This window comes from Ornithorhynchus anatinus, chromosome 3, assembly GCF_004115215.2.
Source record: "Ornithorhynchus anatinus isolate Pmale09 chromosome 3, mOrnAna1.pri.v4, whole genome shotgun sequence".
Taxonomy (NCBI): Eukaryota; Metazoa; Chordata; class Mammalia; order Monotremata; family Ornithorhynchidae; genus Ornithorhynchus; species Ornithorhynchus anatinus.
Genome location: NC_041730.1, coordinates 120,439,859 through 120,455,816, shown reverse-complemented (window position 1 = coordinate 120,455,816; position 15,958 = coordinate 120,439,859). Strand labels below are relative to the sequence as shown.

The following is a 15,958-nucleotide window of genomic DNA, read 5'->3' as shown; positions in this document are numbered from 1 at the left end:
CGGTAAATATGAGTTATTCAGTTCAGAGAAAAGTCCCTGTCTAACATGGAGCTCACAGTCTCAGTAGAAAGGAGATCAGGTATTGAGTCCCCATTTCGCAGATAAGGAAAACGAGGCAAAGAAAAGTGAAGTGACTTGCCCATGGCCACACGCCAGACAAGTGGCAGAGCTGGAATTAGAAACCAGGTCCTCTGACTCCCAGGGCCGTGCTCTTTCCACTAGACCATTAGGCTGCTTTTCCACCCTGGGCCTCTCCTCTGCATGGTTCGGGTGGGGAAAACATCCTGACTCTACTTCCCGAGGGAGGAGTGTGGGCAGGTCTGTGAGGCTCCATCATTGGCGTAAGAGCCCCTCTGTCCCCAGCCCCAGGACACCCAGCTCTCTGCTGGGATTTCTCTCCTTCCTAAGTCCTGGGATGGCGATGGCACTCTGCCATAATGATGCTTTTTGCTCAATGAGCCATGCGGTTTCTGGCTACCACACAATCAGTGCCTCTTTACACTGTGTCCAGACGCAGCCTTCTCCCCAGCAGCTCCAGCTGTTGTCTCCTGTCTCTTTCTCCTTCATTTCCTATCCACCAGCATGCCCAGGGCAGAGCTGTGGCTGGGAAAGAGGTGTGTGCTCCACTTCAGCAGCAGCTGGATTTAAGGGCCGCCTGACAGTGTGCTAAGCACTTCTACCTTTTCTGAGAGGAAAAAGCTAAAAGGGCCAGAACCAAGGGCTACATTTGGCTCAGAGGGGGAGATACGCAGTCCTACTCAGATTCCAGGTGGTTTTCTTCTACCCAGTGGTTCTCATATCACTCAAACCAGTTTCAGGCCTGTATCTGAGGGGGCCAGAGAGGCGCGAGGCAGGGAAGGGAGTGGAGGGCACTCTCACAGACTCTCCTAGCAACACTGTTCCAGAGAATAAGCAAGCCAAGTCCCTATATGTCCCACCCCCAGCAACAGGGCCCTCTCCCCGTCCTTCGTTCGGCCCAGCCCCCCCTTCCTGTTTGACAACCAGCCACTTCCCGCTTTCGTACAGGGCCACTTCCTGCCTCCTGTATGTTACTGCCACTCGGGAACCCGCCCCTCACCGGCCCTCAGCCCAGCTCCAACCACAGCCCACTGCTAGGCTCCCCCACAGAACAGCAACAATAGTAGCTTCTGCTTTCTGCTCACAGCAAGAACCCTGACTCTCTGCCCCAGAACGGAGGATGGGTTCTGCACAAAGGTTGCTACCAGTCCGCCCCACCTCTGGCATAGAGCAGAGTTCAAGAAAGCCCTGTCACTGGGGGGATCTGGAGAAGCAGACTCCACCAGCCCCTCCTATCTGCCCCTAGCCTCTAGGAATAAAGGTACAGAGCATCTCACAAGCCTGGTCCAGAGAGACCGAGCGGGCTACCCCACTCCATCTGACGCTTCCACTGCCAGATCAGGGACGAGCCTGGCCTGGGCCACAGGCTTGCCAGGTGGTCCGAGATGGAACTGGGGGCAGTGGAAAGGGAGTGGTCACTGAGGCAAGGAGGGGAAGCAGCTGAGCTTCTGCACTCACAGCTGGTCCTAAAACATAGAGTCTTCCTTCTCCAGATGGCCTTGTCTGCCAGGCCAGCCTAAGGAAAGGTCAACCTCCCAAACCAAAGCTTTCTTCCCACCTGTCAGTCGGTCAGTCAGTCAGTCAATCATATTAATTGGGGACGTACTGTGTGCAGAGCACTGTACTAAGCGCTTGGGAGAGTACAGTATAATAATATAACTACACATTCTCTACCCACAACGAGCTATAAGCTTTCAGTCTGGAGGGGGAGGCAGACATTAACATAAATAAATAAATAAATAAATAGCACCTATGTACCATAGTCCTGTGGGCTGGGAGGTGGGGATGAATAAAGAGAGCAAGTCAAGGTGATGCAGAAGTGACAGGGAGTAGAGGAAAAGAGGGCTTACTCAGGGAAGACCTCTTGGAGGGGATGTGCCTTCAGTAAGGCTTTGAAGTGGCGGGGGGAGTAATTGTCTGCCGGCTATGAGGAGGGAGGGTGTTCCAGGCCAGAGGCAGGTCATGGGTGAGCGGTCGGCAGCAAGATAGATGAGAATGAAGTGTAGAGAGAAGGCTGGCAATAGAAGAGCGAAGTGTGCAGGCTGGGTTGGAGTAGGAGAGTAGCGAAGTGAGGTGAGGTAGGAGAGGGCAAGGTGATTACGTGCTTTAAAGCCAATGGTGAGGAGTTTGTTTGATATGAAGGTAAATGAGCAACCACTGGAGATCCTTGAGGAGTGGATTTGGTAAGAAACCCTAAAGAAATGGACACCACCTTTCAGGGCTTGGCTGGGGGTCAGGGCTCTTAGGTTCTAGTACTCTCCTGAGCACTTAGTATAGTGCTCTGCATGTAATGCTCTGATTCTACTTACAGCCTCACCAGGTGACTTCCATCAGTACCTGTCCTTCTCAGTGCCTCCACTGTGACCCGAGGAAATTTTTCCGCTGCCCTTGCCTGCCCACCCACCCCAGAATCTACAAGAACAAGAGAGATTATACATGAAATCTTCTGAGAACACTTCTAAAATAACTGTGGTATTTGTCAAACCCATGATATGTGCCAAGCACTGTAGAGATTATCAGGTCCTACAAGGAGCTCACAACCTAAGTAGGTGGGAGCACAGGTATTGAATCCCCGCTTTTACAGACGAGGGAATTGAGGCACAGATGACTTGCCTGAGGTCCTAAAGCAGATGAATGGTAGAGCCGGGATTAGAACCCAGGTTCTCTGATCCCCAGGCCTGTGCTCTTTCCACTAGGCCACGTTGCTTCACAAATGCCCAAGATGCACAGACCAGGTTAGGCTATTTTGAGAAAAGCAGCCTCTTTTTATTCTCCTTACATGTGCCCTCATTGTGCTTCCCAAGAGACTGCCACCCTCTGCCCTGAGTGATGGCAGCCCTGGGGGCGGGCCAGGGATTTGGGATCTTAATCCAGCTTTACCAGCCACTTATAAACAGCCCCGGATCCTGGGCTCCGGGGAGCAGGAGTCATAGGGACAAATTCAGTCACAAAGACTCCAAACCCTCCTACAGAGCCGTCTCCCCGCAAAAAGTCCACGTGAGTGGGAAGAGGGCCAGAAGCAGGATGGAGATTCAGGACCCACATCTAGGAGAGAGCCCCTAACCAGGTACCAGAGATCTGCCACCCATACAGACAAAAGACACGCTCTACACAAAAGCTTCAATTTCAGTGGGTTTAAATGAATCATCATTAGTTTAATTTCGGCCCTCCAGGTCTGGCCTAAGGAAGTGGGAAGACATCTAGAAAGAGTATCACGGGCCTCCCGGATCATTTTCTGGGTCAGAAACACCCTAATCCTTATGCCTCAGAGATTAGGGTCTCAGGGCTGACAGGCAGAGACTCCTGAACATAAGCCATGTGACTGGACCTAAAGGATCAACGGAGAGACAGCCCTGGATTGGGGAGGGGGCTTAGTTCCTGCTGCCCCCAAAGTAGCTGTCTTCTCACAGGGGGCAGGGAGCCATCCCACATGGAATGGGGATCACGTTCTTGGTGCTCCACGGCCCAGGCCAAGCCTCCCGCTGAACCAACAGGGTCACTGAAAGAGGCTTGAGAGCCTTTGCCTGCGCTCTCGGTGACATTTCCCTCACGGTAACCGGCCCCAAGTAAAACATCCCAGGAAGCAGACCCTAAAAATAGCTCCTCCCAGCCCAGCGGCAAGCAGGAGGGGGAGGGGATGGAGGAAAGGGGAGAAGAGAGGAGAGGAGGGCACAGACAGGGAGGGAAGAAGAGAGGAGCAGGAAGAAGAGGAGAGGAACTGAGGGGAGCAGAGTGACGTTGTTAGACATGACCCAGGCTTGACCCAGGATGACTGGGAGGCTGGTTAGGCATACCAAATGCATATTCACGTTCCCATGTCATAGACATAGAAACTTAGGGAAATAGGGCATAGAAAGGAAAGAGAGAAAGGGAACCACCTCTCTCTCCTCCCCAGCTAATAATAATAATAATGTTGGCATTTGTTAAGCGCTTATTATGTGCCGAGCACTGTTCTAAGCGCTGGGGTAGACATAGGGGAATCAGGTTGTCCCACGTGGGGCTCACAGTCTTAATCCCCATTTTACAGATGAGGGAACTGAGGCACAGAGAAGTTAAGTGACTTGCCCACAGTCACACAGCCAAGTGGCAGAGCTGGGATTCGAACTCATGAGCCCTGACTCCAAAGCCCGTCCTCTTTCCACTGAGCCACGCTGCTTCTCCAAAGCAAAGATGCAAAGCAAAGCAGCTCTCCAGGCAAAGATGAAGAGGTCCTGCGTGTGACCTTAATGACAAGTCTACCACCTCCCACCATCCCTAGGGTCCAGTCTCGGGGCAATAGTAAGGTCAAGAAGTTGAAAACACGAAGTCTCAGGGTGGCAGAACCATGGGCATCCAGTCAGCCAGCCTCTGGGTGCTTCTATTTCCCAACTGATCCTGGTTAAGCTATGCCTGGGTAAGGGTAGGCAGCGGGGGCCGAGCTGAGAGGCACTCGAGAGGTGCAAAGTGCCTCCGTGCTCCTGTCACCAGCCTCTCTGGCACCCAGAGCCTGGGCACCCGCCCACCTGCCACAGCTCTGTAGGAACCAGCTTGGGTCAAGGCACTACTCCTGCCCATCTTTCCTACTTGCCTCTGATCTCAGCCCTAGTCCAGGAAAGAGATTCAGTCACCTACCTCGCCCTACTCCAAGGTGTTCCTCATCTCAAGCTTGGAATGTCGAGCCCACCCCCCAAATCTGCCCCTGAGGCTGAGGGCACTACCCCCTTGGTACTCCGGGATGGGATCCCCCCAACAGAAGCAGAGCCGCAGCAAGGCCTGGAATACAAGCCCAGTCCTGGGGGCTCCTTCACAGTCCATCCTACTCCTTCCAAGTGAGCATCTCACATCTCTACTGACGCTGAAGGATCTCCAGGCCCTGGGGGCCAGCTGAGGCACCAAGGGCACTCAAGCAGCAATCCGCAGTCCCTATGAGAAAGACGAGGCGCATATGGACTGTTGTGCACAGATAAATGCACTCCCCTCTCCCCCGGCCCATAAATCAATCAATCAATCAATGGCATTTATTGAGTGTTTATTGTGTATAGTGTAGAACGCTGTACCAAGCGCTTGGTAGAATTCAACAGATTTGGTAGACACATTCCTTGCCTACATTGAGGAGGAGACATTTTAATAAAAATAATTTACAAATATGAACGTGGGTAGCACTGTCCAAATGCGATGCTAGCCCTTAGCCCACACCCAACCCAGCACCGAACCTCAGCCTACATGCTCAGAACTAGATCCAGCTGGGGTAGATACAACCTAATTGGGTTGGACACAGTCTCTATCTCACATGGGGCTCATAACCTAAATCCCCATTTTACAGATGAGGAAACTGAGGCCCAGAGAAATTAAGTGAATTGCCCAAGGTCACCGACACCAATGTAGGCATCAAAGGGGAAGTAGGAATTTCTTCTGGGCCGTCCCGGCCTCTGCAGTAGAGGAGCCGCAGAGGAGCTCCATCCTGTGTTGGTGGTCATCCTTCCTCACCCTCCCACACGACAGCCCAATTTTTAGTGTGGTCTCCCCTCAATTCCCACCATGCGGGTAAAGCGAGCGTCCCTCACCTTTCTTCCCCTAACGACGCTCCTGCCCTCCGGTCTCTCACCCCACCCAGATCCTCAGCAGGAAAGTATCTCTCAGGGATGCCACAAGGGACACAAATGTCATTAGGGGCTACTCAGGCCAACTCCCGGGGGGAGGGGGAGCGGGGGCTTTCTGCTGGCACCATCCAGACAGATCCCATTTCAGCCTCAAGGCTTAGGAACAGCCTTCTCTCCTCTCATAGCCCGGCAGTCAACACACAGCAATTCTCGGCCAGTCGGCCAGCCGGCCTGCCCGCCTGCCAGACCAGCACTGACTCAGACACTATACACATACAGAAGTGGGACACGGGAACAGGCACACAATGGCGGAGGGGCACACAAACATACCAGTCAGTGACAGACACTCTGGCTGGAGAGGAGTTCAGAGCAGCAGCTGCAGCCAAGACACCGTCCATCTGGCAAACTCTAGAGACCAGCCTGACAAGTGCACCACACACTGCCACTATTGCTATTACCGAGGAGGCCCTCTCCCACTTCCCTGCTCAGCAACAATAGGGCATTCGGGGAGGGGAAATACCAGCCAGTGCTCCCCACAGATGGAGGAGCTTTTGGCTCGGTTGACAAGATACCGAGGAAAATACCAAGGGTCGCCCTCAACTTTGGTGATACAGGGACAGAGAAGTAAGCAACTTCGACCCTCGGTAGGCCAAGAAAACAGCCTAGGCCTAGATCAGAGAAGCATAGTGTGCTCCTCTTCAGCGAGCCAGGGCTGAAAGGGCTCTACATTCTGGGCCACCCATAGCTCTAGCAAGGGCAGTGGATATAATAATAATAATGGTATCTGTTAAGCGCTCGGATATCAGTAGTTGTGTGTGAAAAGGCATTTTCCATAGCCATCCCTAGAGCGGTTATGCCCAGAGTCGAGAAATGAGTGGCAGCCCCGATCCTCAATCCTCAACCCTGCCCAGTAGAGAAGCAGCGTGGCCTAGCGGAAACAATATGGCCCTGGGAGTCAGAGGACCTGGGTTCTATTTCTAGCTCTGCCACTTGTCTGCTGTGTGACCTTGGGCAAGTCGTTCAACTTCTCTGGGCCTCCTTTTCCTCATCTATAAAATTCATTCATTCAGTCATATTTATTGAGCGCTTACTGTGTGCAGAGCACTGTACTAAGCACTTCTGAGGGTTCAATACCTGTTCTTCCTCTGCCTTAGTCTGTGAGGTCCTTGTGGGACAGGGGCTGTGACCTCTCTGCATAAATTGTACTTACCCCTGCATTTGGCACATTGCAAGCACCTAACAAATACCACTCTATTGTAATTATAATTATTATTACAGGGAAGAAATGCCCATCACTTTTCCACATCCCTTTGCTGAGACCACTGACTGTCAGCAAAAATCAAGGCCAGGGAATAAGAAACATCTACTAAAATCAATCACTACCAACCACGCTTGCTACAGGGTAGGGTCAGTGCCCCCCATCTCCTGAACCAGTCAACTAAACTACACAAGCAGTACACCAAGGGGTATAAGCCATCCTTTATGAGCCCAGCTGCCATGTTGGCCATCCCTCCAGATACCAATATCTGCCCTATCCTAAACCTAGCCAACCTCTTGGCCAAGCTCAGAAGCCCTCAGGCCAAGGAGTCAAGTCAGGAGCACCAAACCTTAAACTTGTCCCTGCCACCCTCAGGATGCACCTTATTTTTTCCCTCCCACCAATCCAGCCCAAGTTTTGTGGGCAGGGAATGTGCCTATCGACTCTGTTACACTGTACTCTCCCAAGCGCTTAGTATAGTGCTTTGCCCACAGTAATCGCTTAGTCAATACCACTGATTGAAAATATGATTTATGGGGTGACTGACTGAAAGTTTTGCCTCCTAAAAGATGTGTCCTCCTCCAAAGAGACACCTAAACTCTAGTGCTTGGAGTTTACTCTAGTGTTTGGAGTTTTCCTACTTCCGCAGCTGGAGTCGCCCTGATCTTGTTTTCTCAGAGTTTGGAAGCTCAAACCCACCATGCCCTACCCTTCCACAAACACTCCTCTCTTCTCAGAAGTGATTATGGGTCTCAGAAGTAAGGAAAGTAGAGCAATTCCTCTCTCCAAGCTGGAGAAGAAAAGACAAATCCGTAAACAGAAAGGGAACAGGCAGAGACTTGGAAGAAACAACAACTGATCTAGATTCTTGGGGGGACTGTTGAGGAGGGCTCCCAAGAGCCCACCGCATCTGCATGCCCACCACACTCCTGGGTATGGTAATCCAATACCTGCCTCGTCTTAGACAGACAGTGGAAAGGTGAAATCCAGCCCGAGCTGCTCCAGCACCTTTATAAAATATACAGCGTAAACTGAGCGGCTGCAGGAGAACCATGCTCTTGACATCAGGGCCCCACAAGGCTGCAGCTCTGCATGGTATCCTACCCCTTCTTCACTTCCCCGGATGGCACTATGTCCTTCCGCCACAGCCCTCACTCCACCTCCATGATCCTGGGTCCTCCTTTCCTGAACCCCCAGTCATCCCGAACCCACAATATTTGGCACCTCAAAATCCTAGTGTCATTACCCACCCCCAAAATGGACAAATCCCTTCCACCCTCTGCCTGAAATTGTCACTCAGAAATTTTCACCTACAGCACCCACATCACCTACGTCTGCTGTGTTGATCTGGGCTTGCAGATCCCTGCCTCCTTGACTCACACACTCAAGGCTCACACACCCATTAGAGTGGGGAATTGCTGCTCCAGGACAGACAATCCACTGCCTGAGCCCACCCTTCCAGAGAGGGGCCCTCGGCCAAGGCACTGTTCCTGAAGGAAACACAGGGCCAGAGTGGGCCGAATCTAGAACCCTAGCAGGAGCCCCCCCAACAAATACCACACCTTGGGAGGGAGCCTCTGTGACTCTCAAGTGACAGGTGAGCTCTGAACAGGAGAATGGTGAAGCAGAGAGCTGGAGCTCTACAGAAAACAGTTCCACACAACTGCAGCCTCAAGCCAGACTGATCCTCAGATTCCAAGGGTAGAGCATTGAGCTGAAAGTACCCCCACCCCCACCCTGTGGGCTCATAGGCAAGAAGGTATTGCTGAGGCAAGAAGAAAGAAGCCATCCAGAGAATCAGAACTCCTGGTTCCCATCAGGTCTTGTTGGCCTTGGCTATGCAATGATGGGAATGAATTCATAGCCCTCAATCAGTCAATCAATCAATGGTATTTATTGAGCACTTACTCCTCTGCCAGTCCCCCCCACCCCCGCCCCGACTTCTGTCCCAGGGCACAGGGTGTGGCCTTGAGATGACCCCTGGCAGAGAAAGGGAAGGGGCAAGATTCTCAGTTCACACAGTCCCAACAGTGAGAGGAGAGGACCCTGACCAACCACAGGTTTCTATGACAACTATCACCATGGAAGCAAAGTGCCCAAGTGGAGAGGAAACAAATGAGCAAATGAACTTGATAGCAGATGCCCAGGGACAGGGGACCACACACAGGAGCGGGGGAGGAAAAGCCCAACCACCAACAGCCCTAGACAGGAAAGCAGGCGTATCCCTGCTTCACGGTCCCCGAGCAACTGTAACCACCCAGGTGCAGGGGCCCATTGCTTCCTGAGACTCAACTCCAGGCTCCTCACTTCATCCTGCCACCACTGGGTCCCGGCCCCTTTGCCTGGCTGGCACGACTCCCATTGCCTTCCATTTCCCAGAGATTCAGGAATGTGCTGGCCTTGGCTGCAGGCTCCCCTTGCACCCTCGACTATCTGGAAATATTAACACCCAGGTCCATGCTCCCCACTGGGACCCACTGCCTGCTGCTGAGAGGTCCTCAAGATGGTCAGGGCTTTCCTTTTTTTAAATTTAATGACCTTTGTTAAGCACTTATTCCATGCCAGGCACTGAGCTGTAGTAAGCACTGCGGTAGATACACGCTTATGAGGTGGGGCACAAAAATCTTAATCTCCATTTTACAGATGAGGTAACCAAGGCACAGAGAAGTGAAGTGACTTGCCCAAGGTCACACCGCAGACAAGTAGTGGAGCCGGGATCAGAACCCAGGGCTTTCTGACTGCCAGTCCCGTGCTCCATCCACTAGGCCACATTGCTTTCCTGTCCTGCTGGGTCTCCCCCAGTCCTCCTCATCTGCCTCACTTGATAAAGCACATCTCCAGAGCCTTGCTCACACCCTCAAATTGCATAGAGTCAGTTGCTCTTCACCTTGCAGAAACACAGTAGTCAGGCCTGGGAGTCCTGCCCTATACTTGAGCAGATGTTGGAGGTGTGAAATGCAGGGTGCAGTTGACCCCCCAGCCTCTGGACCACTAAGCAAAGACTCCAGAGTCAGGCAGAGTGCCAGCCACAACACCACATCCTGCCCTCCTGCCCCTTTCGCAGCTGCAGAGCACCAAAGCCAGGATCACCCCCCCCCCAGTCTTGTAGCAGCACTCCTCCTGCCCAGGCCACTTCACATTAGGTTTCCTGGTCTGCGTATTCACTATTCTCCTCCACTCAGGAGAGATTGCATCTGCTACTGCATTGCTAACTTTGTAATTTGATCAAAAAAAGCAATCAGGTTCATCTGGCAGGATTTGTTCCTGAGGAGCCCTCGCCAGTACCAGCTTCCCCTGATGTTTACAGATTTTTCTCCCCCTGGGAGTCTGTTCAGCTGCCTGGCGGGCAAGGGGAGGCAGTGACTGTCAGGACTGCCGTCTTTCTGTGTTTTCAACCTCAACACCACCTAGGGATGCAGTCGGGACAGGACAGAGCCTGTCTTCACAGCCAGGATGGGCCAAGAACTGATGTTTGACCCAGAAGAAGCAGCGACACCCGTCGGACCTGATCCAATCCCCTCCCCACAAACCCCCGAGTCAGGAACCCCTAACCCCTACAGCGTGCTGAGCCACAGCTGCACATCAACAATTGACATTACTTCCCAGAAAACCCTGCCCCTCAGAGATTGCGACTCCTCTTCCCTCGCCCAATTTGTACTACCTAAGGAAGGACCAAGACCCTTCGTATACACAGTTATGAGGGACCCCAGATAGTCCTACTAGGGCAGCAACCAGTGCCACACGAGCATTTCCACCATTTTCCCATCCCCTCTCCCCTTCTCACCCCAGGACTTTCCTCTCCTCCAGAAATGCCAGTCCCCCTGAAGAGCTTTCTGGTCCAGCTTCTACTCCTGCTTTTTGCAGGCCCACGGCCTCTGGGGGAAAACCTGGCCTAATTCCCTAGACTGCCTCTCCTTTCCCAAGAGCTGCTGGAAACCACGGCCTCACAATTCCCTCAGGACAGGACAGAGTCCCTGACTCCCCTAGCTGGGGACCGGGTCTAAAGCACTCACCCCGGGCGGACAACTTCTTGGTGTTGATGATTTTGGCTGCGTACTCCTGAGTGGAGGTTTTCTTCACGCATCTGCGGACCACAGAAAAGGCCCCCCTGGCGGAAGAAACAGATAAAAGGTGGGATAGCAGATTTGGGCAGGAGGGGTCATCCTCCCCTACACCCCCCCCCCACCACCCTCCCCAGGGCCCTGGCACATGAACTGGGAAATGGAAATGGACTGGGGAAAGGTCTGTCTTTCTCACACACACTTGGACATGCACATGGATGGACGGATGGGGACACACACCCTCGGCCCCCACCCCCCCACCACTGTACCTCAGCACTGTGGCCTACATCCCGGAGAGACTTGGGGCAACAGTCGGTGGGGGGCACAGAGGTCAAGTAACCTACCCATGTCAACTCGGAAAATTGATGGGGGTGGGTTGGGGGGACTGCCTGAGGGGGAGCCAGGATGATCGGGGGACAGCAGCATCTAAAGGAAGGACAGTCTCCCAACCCCAGAGAAAGCCCTAGCCCTGGAGAGAAGGCACAGGAATTTAGTTCCACGCTGTCCCTGTCCCCTCTTCCCCACCCACCGCCCCGACTCCCCCTTAGGGGCCGGCGGCGGCTGCAGCAGAAGCAGCAGCATCATCATCCCCAAAGATAAAAAGGTCTGAAGGGCAGTCCGAGAGCTGTCTGCCTGTCAGGCGGGGAAAGGAGCGCCAGGAAGCCCGGCCAGGAAGCTTCCCTTCAGCTGCACCTTCTGCGTCCGAGAACCGGACTCCCCAACCTCTAGCCCTCTCCTTCCCGCGGGTGTGTGCGCAAGCGGATGGAAAGATGCATGTGTGTGCGTCTGTGTGCATAGGGAGAGATGCATGTGTGTGCTCCTGTGTGCATAGGGAGAGATGCATGTGTGTGCGTCAGTGTGCACAAGGAGTGATGCATGTGGGTGCGTCCGGGTGCACAGGGAGAGATGCATGTGCGTGCATCCGTGTGCATAGGAAGAGATGCATGTGTGTGCGTCCGTGTGCATAGGAAGAGATGCATGTGTGTGCGTCCGTGTGCATAGGGAGAGATGCATGTGGGTGCGCGGAGATGGAGAGATGCGTGTGGGTGCGCCTGTAGAGAGATGCATGCGTGTGCGTCTGGGTGCCTAGAGAGAGATGCATGTGTGTGCATGCAGACAGAGAGACAGACGGCCGGAGGAGCCGGTGCGGCGGGTCGGGGGCAGGGTGGGGCTCGGGGGCTGCAGTGTCCGGGCTCGGCGCCGGCGGGGGCTGCAGCAGCGGCCAGCTCGGTGCGGCGGGGAGGGGGATGCTGCGGCTGCGGCTCCTGGGACCACTGCAGGAACGGGGGGGAGGGAAGGGGGAGGGGGCGGCCAGGGCGGCTGCACCAGCTGCAGCAGCACCGGGGAAGGGTCCGGGGAGGCCCGGAGCGTCCGGGCCTCCGGGATGGAGAGGGCCCCGGGAGGGGACGAGGAGGAGGAGGAGGAGGAGGAGGAGGAGGGGCCCGGGCCGTACTTGCCGAGCTCCTCGTAGAGCTGGTAGTCGTCGGTGAAGCGGGTGCAGGTGGCGGTGGTGGCCATGCTGGCGGGGCCGAGGGCGGGCCGGGGGCGCCGGCCGCGTTGCCCGCACCCGAGGGCGCTGCTCCACCGGCCCCGGCCCCCGCACCGGCCCCGGAGGAGGAGGAGGAGGAGGAGGAGGAGGACGAGGAGGAGGAGGAGGAGACGGGGCTCAGCCCGCCAGCACCGCGAGACTTTACCGGGGAGAAAGGGAGGGACACCCCCGGCCGGCCCGCCCCCCGGCCCGCCCCCCGGCCCGCCCCCAGGACCGCCCTCCCCCCAGGCCCTCCGGGGTGACCCCGGGGAGGCCGGCGGCTTCGGTGACCCGAGAGAGCCCGCCGCATCCACACGGCCCACCGGGGACAGGGGCCAGCGGGAGGACAGGGGCTGGCGGCCCTCTGCTTCTGCTCTCTCTACTCTGCCCCTTCTTCTGCCCTCTGCTCTGCCCCCTCTTCTCTTCTCTCTCTTCTCTGCCCCCTCTTCTCTGCTGTCTCTGCTCTGCCCTCTTCTCCGCCCCCCTCCTCTGCCCTCTTCTCTGCCCCTTCTTCTCTGTCCTCTCTGCTTTCTCTTCTCTGCCCTCTCTGCTCTGCTCTCTCTTCTCTGCCCTCTCTGCCCTGCCCTCTCTGCTCTGCCCCCTCTTCTCTGCCCTCTCTGCTCTGCCCTCTGCTCTGCCCTCTGCTCTGCTCTCTCTGCCCTCTGCTCTGCCCCTATTCCCTGTCCTCTCTGCTTTCTGCTCTGCCCTCTCTTCTCTACCCTCTCTGCTTTGTCCTCTGCTCTGCCCCCTCTTCTCTGCCCCCCTTCTCTGCCCTCTCTGCTCTGCCCCCCTTCTCTCTCCCCTTCTCTGCCCCCTTTCTCTGCCCCCCTTCTCTGCCCTCTCTGCTCTGCCCTCTGCTCTGCCCCCTCTTTTCTGCCTTCTCTGCTCTGCCCTCTCTGCTCTGCTCTCTGGCTCCTGCAGCTGCAACCCTGAGCCCCAAGGCCTGCGGGAATGCAGAGTTGTCAGCAGGGAAGTTTGCCTTGGTCCCTTCAGCCAGAGTAGTGGACCAGGTCCACAGAAACCCCACCATCTCCACCACCATCTTTATTCCCACCATTGGACCAGGTCGAATCCATGGAAACACCACCACCATCTTTATCCCCATGCTCAGACTACCAAAGGCAGAGCTAACAGAAACAGGTCCCTTATTTGGAAGCGATGATCATTTAAAGACTAACTTGGGAAGAGCATTCTCTCAGGATCTTCGTGTGCAGAAGATGTGTTTACCAACTCTGTTATATCATACTCTCCCAAGTGCTTAGTTCAGTGCTCTGCACACAGTAAGCACTCGTAAATACCATTGATTGATTGATTTGTCGATGAAAAACCCGACGAGAAGGGGGAATATTGCACAGTGCCTCAGGTCTTAGTGCAGTGCTTGGAACATAGCTAAGCATTTAGCAACGCCATAATTAGTATTATCGCACAGAAGAAGAGTTAGGTTCAGGATGGAGCTCTTCAATCCATCAATCAATCATATTTACTGAGCACTTACAATGTACAGAGCACTGTTCTGAGCACTTGGGAGAGTACAATGCAACAGAGTTGGTAGACATGTTCCCCTTCTACCACAAGCTACATCTCCCTTTCATCCAGACCAGGTTCCAAAACTTGATGAAAGAAAAGAGAGAGGGTGTCTCGGGGCCCAGGAGCTTCAGGGGAAAAAAGGTTACAGCTATCTGGGGATAGGAAAATGAGTGAAGGTAACAGGGGAAAGGGGAAAAGCCATCGCAGAAGAGGAACAGGCTGGGCAGGTTCTGGACCTGCCCAGGCAGCTGTATATCTAGGCACAGGTCAGAGACAACTGAGTTGAGCAGGGTGCAGTGCTTTTCAGCTGGGACATGATTGCACGAGGACACACACTGGGAGCCGACTGGGCTGGGCTGGGCCTCATCCACTTTGCAGGGGGGCAAATCCTGAATAGGTGAAAGGGAGGGACACAAGCAGAGAAGTGCGGAGTCATTATCCCTGCTCTCCGGGGCCAACTCTTAGGCAAGCTTGGGCAGATTACCCAGTGGTGGCCGCTGCTGCCCTAGGCCCTAACCCCAGCCCTGATTTAGTGCTCACACCAGCAATCTGAGTGGAAGGCTGAATTATCCTTAAAAGCCAGACCCAAGCAGATACCAAATGGATCAGGTGGTCCCCAGGGAAAGGAAGAGGTGCAAAGGCAATAAAGCAATTTAATGGAACTCTGTCCTCACAGAGATCCCTTGGGGCAGATGCCTGGGAGAGGGTTAGCAGTAATCACAACCAGCCCTTGCCCAGAACATCAGGAAGTAATTCTGTGGGGAATGAGACCATTTCCTAGATTGAAGTGGGAGTGGTGAGCCAGGACCCCAGGGAATACAGCGTTAAAAATCCTAATTTTCACAGACTACCCAGAGTATAGATGGTCAGGCTCCAAGCCTGCAGGAGTTCGGGGGTGCAGGGGAACAGAGACCCTGGGGATTCTTCCTTATCAGATCATTAGCCTTACAGATTAATGCAGTGCTCTGCATCCTGCAGACAGATGCTCAGTAGATACCTGCTGACAACTTGATGATCACAGGCATCAACAATTGCTCTCAGCGTATATTTCCAAATGGACAAGCATTCAGGAACCGGCCCCCTGACTGTGAAAGTGCCTATCTTCTAATCGATGGCGAACCAGCCCCTCCTAACATGGGAACTGCATCGGTACTGGGAGGGAGCCCCTGGGAGCCTTCTGACTAGGCAGATGGGAAGAGAGGGGAGGGGGGTCTTAATCCCAGCCATCCTCACCTCAGTGGGAATGGTTCTCTTCCCTTCCCTCGAGGTTTCCTCCAACCCCTGAACAATAAAAAGAATAAAAAGCAATAAAAAGAAAATCATATAAAAATAATAAAAAATAGTTTATTGGAATCTGGCACAGATCGAATCCTCATAGTGGATATTCTAGCCATAGCTGATGTTTCTTGCTGGTGCTGGGTCAGGAGGTCAGGATCTGATGTGGGTGTGAACACTCTTGATACTCTGCAATTTCCAGAGATTACCCCTTAATCTGCCTTGATGTCTTTCTCCTCCTGTAGACTGTAAACTCTTTTATATGATGGCAGGGATCATGACTCCCAACTCTGTAGTATGGTACTTTCTTTCCCAAAGGCTTAGGACAGTGTTCTGCACCCAGTAAGAGCTCAGTAAGTGCCATTGGTTGATTGACTGGGTGGAAGGGACAAGGGGAAAGAAGGCATTCAGTAGCAAAGGGAAGCAACAGGCCATGCCTATACTTATCTGCCTGGCTATAGAGTATGCAGTGCAGTGGATTTTCACCACAGGTGCCAATTTTTCCTATTTACTTGTGGGGTGAGGGTGAAAAGGGGGCGGGGCTTTTATGGGTGGAGAGGGAGCAAGCAGAACGATGTTTGGGAGTGGCAGCAAACTCAATTAGTAACAAGCCAGAAAGACTTGATTTGAGATCTTTTCATCCTCTCTTGAA

The 15,958-nt window shown here is 54.0% G+C and overlaps 1 protein-coding gene across 11 annotated transcripts in view; it reads right to left on the bottom strand.

Moving 5' to 3' along the window:
- CAMK2G (calcium/calmodulin dependent protein kinase II gamma) overlaps positions 1 to 12,607 on the bottom strand; it is a 64,757-nt gene extending 52,150 nt beyond the window's left edge. For 5 of the 11 annotated variants that reach the window (XM_029059936.2, XM_029059934.2, XM_029059938.2 and 2 more), the window contains exons 1-2: positions 12,430 to 12,603; positions 10,929 to 11,023 (exon numbers count right to left, since the gene is read on the bottom strand). In XM_029059936.2, the coding sequence (XP_028915769.1) occupies positions 10,929 to 11,023; positions 12,430 to 12,494 (160 nt within the window). In that variant the 5' untranslated portion in view covers positions 12,495 to 12,603. Of the gene's footprint in view, positions 1 to 10,928; positions 11,024 to 12,429 lie in introns of all 11 variants that reach the window. The other 6 variants (XM_029059933.2, XM_029059932.2, XM_029059937.2 and 3 more) reach the window with 4 other exon arrangements.
- Between the last annotated feature and the right edge of the window lie 3,351 nt (positions 12,608 to 15,958).